The 11,440-nt window shown below is 49.4% G+C and overlaps 1 protein-coding gene and 1 long non-coding RNA gene across 5 annotated transcripts in view; one reads left to right on the top strand and one right to left on the bottom strand.

Moving 5' to 3' along the window:
- Window positions 1-2,174, top strand: part of SLC20A2 (solute carrier family 20 member 2) — a 125,320-nt gene extending 123,146 nt beyond the window's left edge. For 2 of the 4 annotated variants that reach the window (XM_023214448.2, XM_023214447.2), the window contains exon 11: window positions 670-2,161. In XM_023214448.2, coding sequence (XP_023070216.1) covers window positions 670-834 — 165 coding nt within the window. In that variant the 3' untranslated portion in view covers window positions 835-2,161. Of the gene's footprint in view, window positions 1-669 lie in introns of all 4 variants that reach the window. The other 2 variants (XM_023214446.2, XM_023214445.2) reach the window with 2 other exon arrangements.
- The window catches only part of LOC111544091, a 10,982-nt gene extending 1,498 nt beyond the window's left edge, over window positions 1-9,484 (bottom strand). The window contains exons 1-2 of the long non-coding RNA XR_002732035.1: window positions 8,319-9,484; window positions 636-859 (exon numbers count right to left, since the gene is read on the bottom strand). This is a non-coding gene — a long non-coding RNA (uncharacterized LOC111544091). The remainder of the gene's footprint in view (window positions 1-635; window positions 860-8,318) is intronic.
- Between the last annotated feature and the right edge of the window lie 1,956 nt (window positions 9,485-11,440).

The following is an 11,440-nucleotide window of genomic DNA, read 5'->3' as shown; positions in this document are numbered from 1 at the left end:
GGCTGATCACTTGAGGCCAGGAGTTTGAGACCAGCCTGACCAACATGACAAAACCCCATCTCTACTAAAAAATATGAAAACTAGCTGGATGTGGTGGCGCTTGTCTGTAATCCCAGCTACTCAGGAGGCTGAGACAGGAGAATTGCTTGCACCTGGGAGACGGAGGTTGCAGTGAGCTGAGATTGCACCACTGCACTTCAGCACTTTGGGAGGCCGAGGAGGGAGGGTCACTTGAGGTGAGGAGTTTGAGATCAGCCTGGCCAACATGGTGAAACTCCGTCTCTACTAAAAATATGAAAATTAGCCGAGGGTGGTGGTGCACACCTGTAATCCTAGCTGCTCAGGAGGCTAAGGCAGGAGAATTGCTTGAACCTGGGAGATGGAGGTTGCAGTAAGCTGAGATCACACCACTGCACTCCAGCCTGGGCGACAGAATGAGACTCTGTCTCAAAACAACTATATAAAAACTATACAAAGAGCTATATGCTGAAGAGAAGAATACCCAACCAATTCTACCTAAAATTCAAGCTATTTTACAAGCTTTAACAAATGTAGGGGACTGGGTAATGTTGTACTAGGGCTTGTTTCTGAGATTAGCCCACGTATCTTGGTTGAGTATAGCCTTTGTGGCTCACCTGTTTTTACTTTGCAATGTCTGTGCTCTCACAGGTGGGCTCAGTGGTGGCCGTGGGCTGGATCCGCTCCCGCAAGGCTGTGGACTGGCGCCTTTTTCGGAACATCTTCGTGGCCTGGTTCGTGACGGTCCCTGTGGCTGGGCTGTTCAGCGCTGCTGTCATGGCTCTTCTCATGTATGGGATCCTTCCATATGTGTGATTTGTCTTCTTCCAGCTGCAAACAGCTAAAGGGATGGTCTGGTGTGGGCGTGTGGGAAACACGTGCCCTCGTGCCACACATACACATCCTGGCCTTGCACGGCTCTCATGACCAGCTCTCCACCTCCCTTCCAGGAGGCTCCATCCCACACTGTTCACCTGGGCTGCGGAGACTCACCTTCTCGAGCTAACTTAACTACTGTACATAATAATATGTATTAAACTGGTATCGTGGTGATATAATGTGGTGCAGTTACTTATATATTAAATATCTATTGTATCCATAGAATAGGCAGCGCTATTTCAAACATATTCAAGTTGGAAGTGGAAATCATTGCCTAGAAGTCAATATTCAGCAAATCTTGTACATAACTATTTTGATGGCAAATGTTAAGCCTTTTAAAAGGAAAGAGTAGATTGGAAAATGATTTTTTTCCAAATGATGTTTTTCCCTTCTAATATACTATAAGGTGATGAGCTTCAGGACAGGCGACACGACCCTACAGAGGCCGCGTGCTGTGGGATGCCAGCGGGATGGGAGCTCACAAGTGCTTTCACTGAAGATTTGTTCATATACTGTGTATTGATTTTTGTGTAATGTATCATCATTGCTTTTGTAAATACGTAAAACTGTAATTTTTTAATGATGTGCTTCCCTTATACTTTTTTGATCAGAGAATTTTGGAAAGTACCAAAGAAGCAGGGGAATCGTTGGCCAGTGTTACATTTTCACATTGTCTGTCTCCCACCCTCACTGATCATGCCTGCCCTGGAGCAGCATGTGGCGGTGACACCGTCACCCAGCATGCGCCACGCCGTGGCTCCCACCAGCAGTGCCACCGCTGCCGCCACACCCCAGATCCCGCCCGCCCTGCAGTGGCCTTCCCTTGTCATCAGAGTAGAGAATGCACAGGTGTTGGTGAGGGCGTGCGGCTGAGCACTACATGTCAAGTCCAGGGTCAGTTTTCATCCCAATTCTCCCCACAGCCCGAAGAATGGATCCTTGTCTCAAATGTCAGCACAAAGGAGGCTTTTTCTGTGCTTTGACATTCTAGCAGTTCAGGGATGGGAGGGAGGGGAAATCCTGGATGCTGGATGGAGTATTTCTCTGAGGCCTACACAAAGCTGGACATCCCCAGGCTCTACTCTAGCCCATTGGAGTCTCTTCTTTTTTGACAGCGGGAGGGAGGACGTACGACTAATGTTGGAGCCTGAAACTTTGGAAATGCTGCTAAAATTTTTATATTGACAAACATTTTCTTGGTACTTCATTGTGATTTTTCATTAATCAACCATATTAAATTTATAATAAAAAATGCCCCTCGGAAGTTTGCCTCTGAAGCCTTTTCCTCAATATTGACAATTTTTCTTTCAGAGTTTCCACAAAAACCAAAGCTATAAAATTTGGTCCTTGTATTTTTTCACATACCCTTTGTTCATTTTCCTTATTTGACTACTGTACGGGTTTGTACAGAAAACACAGGTGAGCAGGAAAGGGAGGCACGGCGTCCCCGCCCCGCACTCAGAAACCCACAGTCAGCAGCTCATGGAGCAGTCGGTTGCCATGTTCAGGGCTGAGGACCAAGCAGGGAAGTGCAGGTCTTATCCTTTGCTCAAGCAGCCAAAAACACCCTGGCTTGCAGCTTCTGGAGCCCCCAGAGGGAAACCCCTTAATCCTCTGCAGCGGTGGCGGCACAAAATCCAACTCCCTTAGGAGCTGTGAAGGCGACAGATGAAGCAAAGTGGCAGGTATAAAAAAATGCATCTTGTGACTGGGCACGCTGGCTCACACCTGTAATCCCAGCACTTTGTGAGGCTGAGGCGGGTGGATCATGAGGTCAGGAGATGGCGACCTTCCTGGCCAACGTGGTGAAACCCCCATCTCTACTAAAATACAAAAAAAATTAGACGGGCGTGGTGGCGTGCACCTGTAGTCCCAGCTACTTGGGAGGCTGAGGCAGGGGAATTTGCTTGAACCCCAGAGGCAGAGGTTTCTGTGAGCCGAGATCGTGCCACTGCACTCTAGCCTGGTGACAAAGACTCTGTCTCAAAAAAAAAAAAAAAAAAAAAAAAAATGCATCTCCACTAAGAGCCCTGCCCTTTCTGGTGTTTAAAATGGCACCTTAAGCCCTTCATTTCCCCACTTCAAGAAAAGATCGATTTTCCTCCCAAATCTATGTAAGTAATAGCACAACACAATGCAGGTGAACCTCGTGCAGCCCAAACAGTCTGCAGGATTCAGGCAGAGACACGTTAGCCACCCCTGTCCAGGGAGGAGGGCTGCCACCTGGGAGCCCCAGCCCGGCCTGGCAGGCAGGCCAGGCAGGACGGCAGAGGCAGCATCTTGGGGTCAGAGGGGAACAGGCCACACTCACCACGTTGAGCATTCTTGTGACCGAGCACAGGCGCCTCAGTGGCAGTTCTGGGAGAAGCCTCGCCTACCCACACCCCTGCCCAGCCTCGCTGTGATCTGACACACAGGGCTGCCTGGCCGGCCAATCCCCAACAAGGGAGAGAAGTCACTCCACCTGGGACCCCTCCTTCTGCAAGGTGGCTCCTGTGGGTGGCTGGGGGTGCTGCAAGCCAAGGGCAGGAAAGCAGAGTGCCCAGGGAGCCAAGCTAGGTGCTGGGAGAGTTTGGTCAGCTGAGGCCAAGCATGCACCATCTTTAAGCCAGAGGTGACGCTGGCAGAGGCTCCCTGTCTTGGGCCACCAGCCCACAGTTCTACCCAGAGGATCTTTCCTGAGTTCACCGGCCTCTTCCTCTAATAATGCAGAGTCCTCAGACAGAAGGAACCCTGGCCTGCTGCTCACTGCGATTCTTTTCATGGGATCCCTTTACTCCACCTGAGAGAACCGTGGGGAGGCCTAGAGACTCCTCTGTTTCCTGCTGTCTGGGCTCCTCTGAGGGGGCAAAGTCTGGATGCTGTCAGAGGAGCTTGAGTTCCGAAGACAATGGTCTTTTTTTTACTTCATTATTGCTTTTCCAAAGGGAATGAACTTTTTTTTTTTTTTACAACAGTCTCTGTAGCCCAAGCTAGAGTACAATGGCACGATCTCAGCTCACTGCAAGCTCTATCTCCCATGCTCAAGTGATTCTTGTGCCTCAGCCTCCCGAGTAGCTGGGACTACAGGCACCGGCCACCACACCCGGCTTTTTTTTTTTTTTTTTTTTTTTTTTTTGCTGTCTGTTTGTTTGTTGAGATGGAGTCTCACTCTGTCGCCCAGGCTGGAGTGTAATGGCACGATCTCAGCTCACTGCAACCTCTGCCACCAGGGTTCAAGCAATTCGCCTGCCTCAGCCTCCTGAGTAGCTGGGACTATAGGTGCCTGCCACCGTACCTGGCTTTTTTTTTTTTTTTTTTTTTTTTTTTGTATTTTTAGTAGAGATGGGGTTTCACCATCTTGGTCAGGCTGGTCTTGAACTCCTGACCTCATGATCCACCCACCTCAGCCTCCCAAAGAGATTTGGGATTACAGGTGTGAGCGACCACTCTCGGCCAGGAATGAACTTTAGAGCAAATATCTAAACACAACAGATTCATTTTCAACAAGATAATTTTTTTAAATAAGCCCTCTCCACCTTGCCTTCTTTAAAGAAGCTGAATTCTTAAGCAGTAGGGATCTCAAGCTGCAGAATAAACATTTAAAATCAGCATCGTTCAGGATGACATGTAAAGATCTCTGGCCTCTGGGTTTATTTGATGACAAAGTGAGGTGACAAAAAGGCCCTCCATGTAGCTGGCACAGTGAGTTTTGAGGCATCCCAGGATGAGGCTGTTTCTGAACTGTGCTTGTCCATGGCAGACCACACTTGCCAGTGCCTGGAGTCTGGCAGAACTGGGCTCAGAGGTCAGCTCCTGCTTCACTAACCCTGGGCCACTTCCATCGCTCCTATTAGAGCCAGTTTTCTTGTGTACAAAATGGGCCAAGGGACCCTTTCCCGGGAGTGTGAGAAATCGGGGCATCGGCATGAAAAAGGGATCACCCCAGGGCCTGGCACCAAGCAGGGGCTCCCTGGGTAAGCATTTGTCCCTCTCATGAGTGAATCCTTTATTTTTATGGGTGATTCCCCTCAGGAGGACGACTCTCAGGACAGCATGAATGGGACGATGAAGAAAAGGAATAGAAAAGAGACCACAGTTAAAACCACTAGAGACAAGGATGCTAGCAAATCGGTTTCCTGAATGATGGGGGACTGGGGAGACCTGTAGAATGTGGTTACATAAGTGGGCAGTGGAGCTCTGCTCTTGGATTAACTGTCACCCTCTTAAATATTTTTATATTTTATTATATTGAGAAAACAATAGGCCAGCTGCAGTGGCTCACAACTGTAACCCCAGCACTTTGGGAGGCTGAGGCGGGTGGATCACTTGAGATCAGAAGTTCAAGACCAGCCTGGACAAAATGGTGAAACCCTCTACTAAAAATACAAAAAAAATTTAGCCAGGTGTGGTGGCGCACACCTATAATCCCAGCTACTCGGGAGGCTGAGACAGAATTGCTTGAACCCAGGAGGCAGAGGTTGCAGTGAGCCGAGATCATGCCATTGCACTCCAACCTGGGCAATAGAGAGCGAAACTGTATCTCAAAAAAAAAAAAAAAAAAAAAAAAAAGCATGACTCATATTATGAAAAAAAAAAAAAGTCACTTATATCCCATCATCCTGCCAGCACCCTTCTGAAACATTTTCATTTCCCTTATTTTACTGGATCTTTGAAACACCTGTAGCTAGCCAGCCACTGCAGGCACAAAAGCCCAGAATGAGAAAAGGTTTCGGAGCCAACTCGTCTGGGGCCAGGGAAGGCCCCAGGCTTCCTGGCCTTATCTGGAGTCTTCCCATTCAGCAACAGCCAGGCCCGTCCACAGCTGTGGTCTCCATAAAAGGGGACTGTGGGTAGGCCCAGGAGGGAGTTCCAGGAAGGAGCACTGCGAGAGGTGATTATGAGCTTGGAAAGGAAGCCCAGGAAGAGAGGGTGAGGGCTCATTCTGCCTGTTTCTATAAACGAAACACGAGAATTCAATATGATCTTAAGTGAAGGGTTTCAGACTCAGTGAGGATGACCATCTGCTCTCCGTGTGGCTAGAACAAAATCTACTTACACAGCAAAGGGGATTTGGGCCAGAGTAAGATGGAGAATTTCCTTGCTTTTCCCGAGACTTGCCATTTAGAGGTTAAACCACACCCTGATTAGAGACTGCAATGAGTGGTAGGGAGTGGGGCAAGGAGGTCAAAAGTAAGAGGGACTTAAAGGGCTCCAGGCAGAAAGCACGGACGAGGAAGCTGTGGGCATCTCTGTTTGGCAGCAACAACAGCGGCACCTGGTGGGGTCGAGTTTAATTGCAACTATAACTATCTGTCCCTTTCGATCGCAGCAGTGAAGTCACCTCACTGAGTGTTAATTATACCATAATTCAGAGTTGTAAGAAATGCTCAGAAGTGCCAGGAATGGTCTGTGTTTCTTTGGTGGTCACAGGGAACTGTGATCGCCTGCTGAAGGAGAACCTCGGTCCCTAAACAGAAATCCCCTTGCCTGGGAGGCCTGACCAAGGTCTGCCTGCCTGAGGGCTCCTGTTCAGCAAACATCATCCGCCAGTGCCTATCACCTGGCACGCGACGGCCTGGCCGCTGCAGGAAGGCAGACAGAGAGGCCTCCAGTGCTCATGGGCAGAGGAGAGACAGGCACACAGCTGCAGCACAGCGCTTGCCGCCCAGGCTGCGTTGACCGGAGCTGGGAGAGGTCGGGAGTTACCAGAGCAGAGGCGGCAAGGCGGCCGAGACTCCATGTGAGAAGGGCACCCAACGCACAGGTTCCGCCTGGGGAACGGTGACTTTTGGATGCCTGCAGAATTTCCGAGGAGAGACATCTGCCAGGCAGCTCGAAATAAAGGTTTGGAGTTCAAGAGGGAGTTCTGCTATGGAGAAATGCTTCGGGAAAGAGCTTCAGGAGGCAGCTGTCCAGGAGGCAGGTGGGAGTGGCAGTTTACCGAGCAGGGAGGGTTGTGAGCCCCGGAAGGCAGCAAGCACAAGCTCCACTCCCCGAGCCCCAGGCTTGGACGCCCTCCGCAGGTGGGCAGCCAGATCCCAGGGAAGGGCGGGGCCGACTGTGCCTACACTGCACAGGAATGCTGTGCCCCGTCCTTAACCTTCCTTCCACGTGACTGGACCCCATTTGGAATCCACTTTTGCTTCCTACCCCCTTAAATCCACTCCGCCAGAGGAAAGGAGTGTATTTGGTAACTATTGGGGAGGAAGGAACTGGGCGTGTTGGAGTCAGCCCCCCTTGGGAGGGAGGCTGACCTCAGAACTCAGGCGCCCCGGTATCTTCTGGGCCATCCAACCTCGGCAGGAGGGGAGGCCTGCCCGGCCCGACATTGCCGGTGACTAACGCTAAGCCACAGCCTCACCAGGCCTTTCTCAGTGGGAAAAGCGACATTCATGGAGGTCTATCCAATAGCACCCTGTCCTAATTTACAATTCGTTTTGTTTTTTAAGAGACGGGGCTCTCTTTATGTTGCCCAGGCTGGTCTCGAACTCCTAGGCTTAAGAGCTACTCCAGCCTCGGCCTCTGAAAGTTTTAGGATTCCCGGCGTGAACCACCGCGCGGCCACACCGCGCGGCCATGATTTGTTCAAAGCTGGGCGAGGCCGGCGGCGCTAATATCCCACCACCCTTCCCTGAGAGGCCGCTGGGGCGCAGTGCGGCCCACGATTAAGGGCGCGCGGGATCTGAAAATGCCCCTCGTGCTAACACACGTCTTCACCCAGAACCGGAGTGTGGGTTACAGGGGAGGCAGCACCTGAGCGCCAGCACTGGCATGGTGGGCAAGGGAAAAGGGGGCTTTGCTTCTCAAGGGCAGCCGAGGAAGCGGCATGCGGAAGGCCGGGCTTGGCGTGGGGACCCCAAGCGTTTACACAGAACGCTCAGAGGGCCGCGCGGCTCCGGCCCCTTCTCAGCTCCCTTCCCAGCCCCTGCGCTAGAAGCTGAGGCTCAGAAAGGTAACAGCGAGCCTCCGAGAACAGGCACAGGAAACCAGACGAAACCGTAGGGCAGCACCGTCCTCCTCTGTCCCTTGAGCAGACCCTCAGCATAGGACGACAGTCAACGATGCACCGCGACATCGTCCGGGTCACTTGCGGGAAAATTGGTATGTAAAATAGGATGCGTTCACTTAACATTTGGCTCATGCCTGTAATCCCAGCACTTTGGGAGTCCGAGGCGGGTGGATCACCTGAGGTCAGGAGTTCCAGATGAGCCTGGCCGGCATGGTGAAACCCCGCCTTCTACTAAAAATACAAAAAAGTAGCTGGGCGTGGTGGCTGACACCTGTAATCCCAGCTACTCGGGAGGCTGAGGCAGGAAAATCGCTTGAACCCAGGAGGCAGAGGTTGCAGGGACCGAAATCGTGCAGCCTGGGCGACACTGTGAGACTCCGCCTCAAAAAACAAAAAGAAAAGAAAAACCCCATGCTTGTTAGTCTCTTACCACAAGAAACATTCGTCCTCCTGCGTCACCCTCCATCGGGGGAGCCTTGCTAAGGGCAGCGAGCGGAAGCCAGGGCGTCTCCCCTAGGCCGGAACCGTGCTCCACGTGGGACGCCCGCCGGCCAGTGCAGCCGCTGGGCCTCCGCCTCCTCCAAACTGTAAGAGTCCTAAGAGCTTTTTCCTGATTACAGAAATAATGCGAAACTTGCTTTAGAAAACTGGAAAAGTATACAGTAAATAAGGATATTTATAATTCCACCTTCCTGAGATAATGAGTATTAACATTTTGGAGCATTTTCTTCTATATTTGCAATCACATTTTTAAAAATAAAATATTAATAGAAACCTAGAGGCATATCCCTTTCATCCACTTCAAGCCATCGATACAAACAACTTCCGCCCAAGAAACAGAGGCCTCAGGGTTCCCCTGCTGCCCCTTCCTCTCTGTCCCTTACCTGCAGGTGGAACAGTCCTGCCTCTGACACAGAGCCAGGGTCCCGGGCAGTTCATTCATCCTCCGTACCCCAGAGGGACGCCTGCAGCCACTGTGGGCCCACGGGGCTCCCTCCACACTAGCGCCGCAGGGAAGGGCTTTCCAGTAAGACACAAGGTGAATTATACTAAGTTACAGTTCACCCTTTCTCAACCCTTTTCCATTTGTTTTACTTTATCTCTGGTAATGGTGGCTCAACCACAAATATCACATCAGAGAAACAGAACTGTCATGTGGTTGGTATCATAGATGTTTTCTGACATACATGCCATCTAGTTCCTACCCAGTTACCCCTAACTTGGGTAAAGGATATTGTCTAGTTAAGATCATCTTTGAGGGGGGATACCTTGCACTGACACTTCCAAAAAGCAAATGTGTGTAGTTGTTTGTAAGACAACTCATGTGGAAATGCAGCAAGGAATCTGAACGGGCAAAGGAGAACTGTAAATAACCAGTCAACACAGTTCTATCTCACTGGCAATGCAGGGAAAGCAAAATAAAACAAGCTATCATTCTCACCCATAAAATGCAAAAACTTCAAACTTAGCTAACAGTCAAAATATTGCTGAGGATGGGCCGGGCGCTGTGGCTCACACCTGTAATCCCAGCACTTTGGGAGACCAAGGTGGGAGGATCATGAGGTCAGGAGTTCGAGACCAGGCTGGCCAACATAGTGAAACCCCGTCTCTACTAAAAATACAAAAATTAGCCCGGCGTGGTGGCACACATTTATAATCCCAGCTACTCAGGAGGCTGAAGCAGAATTGCTTGAACCTAAGAGGCAGAGGTTGCAGTGAACCAAGATCACCCCATTGCACTCCAGCCTGGGCAACTGGAGTTGCAATTTGCAAGACTCCGTCTCAAAAAATAAATAAAAATTAAAATTAAAAAAAATATACTGAGGATGTGGGGAAACGGACACTCAAACACCATCGATATAAATAGAAATTGGTACAAAATTTTTGGAGGGCAAGTCTGTACTACTTAGCAAATGCATATGCCCTATGGCTCAGCAATTTCAATTCTAGAAATCTATTCTACAGAACTACACTGTCCAATATCCAATATAGTAGCCACTGTCCACATGTTATTTAAATTTAATTAAAATTAAATTAAGCCTGGGCAACATGGTGAAACCCAACCTCTACAAAAAAAATACAAAAATTAACTAGGTGTGCTGGCATGAGCCTGTAGTCCCATCTACTCAGGAAGCTGAGATGGGAGGATCACCTGAGCCTGGGGAGGTTGAGGCTGCAGTGAGCCATGATCACACCACTGCATTCCAGCCCAGGCAACACAGCAAGACTGTATCAAAAAATTAATTTAATTTGAATTAAAATTTTAGTTCTTCAGTTCCCCTAGTTGCATTTCAGGTGCTCCATAGTCCTATGTGGCTAGTGCCTGCCACACACGATAGTGCAGACAGATCACCTTTGTCACTCAGAAAGCTCTGCTGGGCAGTGCTGGCACAGGAACAGTCACAGAAATAGACAAGGGGCTGGGCTCGGTGGCATACACCTGTAATCCTAGCACTTTGGGAGGCCAAGGCAGGCAGATTCCTTGAGGTCAGGAGTTCAAGACCAGCCTGGCCAACATGGTGAAACCCCATCTCTACTAAAAAAAAATTAGCCAGGCATCATGGCAGACACCTGTAGTCCCAGCTACTCAGGAGACTGAGGCAGAATAATTGCCTGAACCCAGAAGGCAGAGGTTGCAGAGAGCCAAGATTGCGCCACTGTACTCTAGCCTGGGAGACAGAGCGAGACTCAATCTCAAAAAAAAAAGACAAGGACATTCAATGCAGCACTGTTTATAAGGCAAAAAACTGAATATAAGCAAAAAAGGGGAATAGTTAAGTAATGTCACATTTATACCACAGCATGCAAAAAACAAAAATATGAAGCAGATGTGAGCAAATAGTATACTGCAAAACAAGATATCCAATTTTTTTTTTTTTAGATGGAGTCTCACTTTTGTCACCCAGGCTGGAGTGCAATGGTGCAACCTCAGCTCCCTGCCACCTCCGCCTCCTGGTTCAAGCAATTCTCCTGCCTCAGCCTCCTGAGTAGCTGGGATTACAGGTGCCCGCCACGACGCCCAGCTAATTTTTGTACTTTTAGTAGAGACAGGGTTTCACCATGTGGCCAGGCTTGTCTCAAACTTCTGACCTCAGGTGAACCACCTGCCATGGCCTCCCAAAGTGCTGGAATTACAGGCATGAGCCACCGCACCCGGCCATGGTATCTGTTTTAACGTTTTGTATATATAAATAGATATTTACGTAATCTCTAAAGATACTGAAACATATCTTCAAGGACATATCAAACTGTCAGTGGCAGAAGAAAAGGAATTAAGAGAGAAGAATGAGAATTTTCACTTTTATTTACTTCTAAATTGAACTTGTTTAGAAACAAATTCAAACAGCAAACTGCATTGCTGTACTTTTTAAAAAAAGAGATATGCACGGAAGACCCACTCAGGAGCCCCTCTCTGCAGGAGAGAGCTTTTCTTTCCTCTTTTCTCAATTAAATTAAACTCACTTCTTGTGTGTCCATGTCCTCGATATCCTTGGCATGAGACAATGAACCTCGGGTATTTACCCCAGACAACAACGCCGCTTCATTTTGGGG

Source organism: Piliocolobus tephrosceles, chromosome 7, assembly GCF_002776525.5.
Source record: "Piliocolobus tephrosceles isolate RC106 chromosome 7, ASM277652v3, whole genome shotgun sequence".
NCBI lineage: Eukaryota > Metazoa > Chordata > Mammalia > Primates > Cercopithecidae > Piliocolobus > Piliocolobus tephrosceles.
Note: the sequence above shows the minus strand (reverse complement) of the source record. Positions and strands in the feature narration are given on the sequence as shown.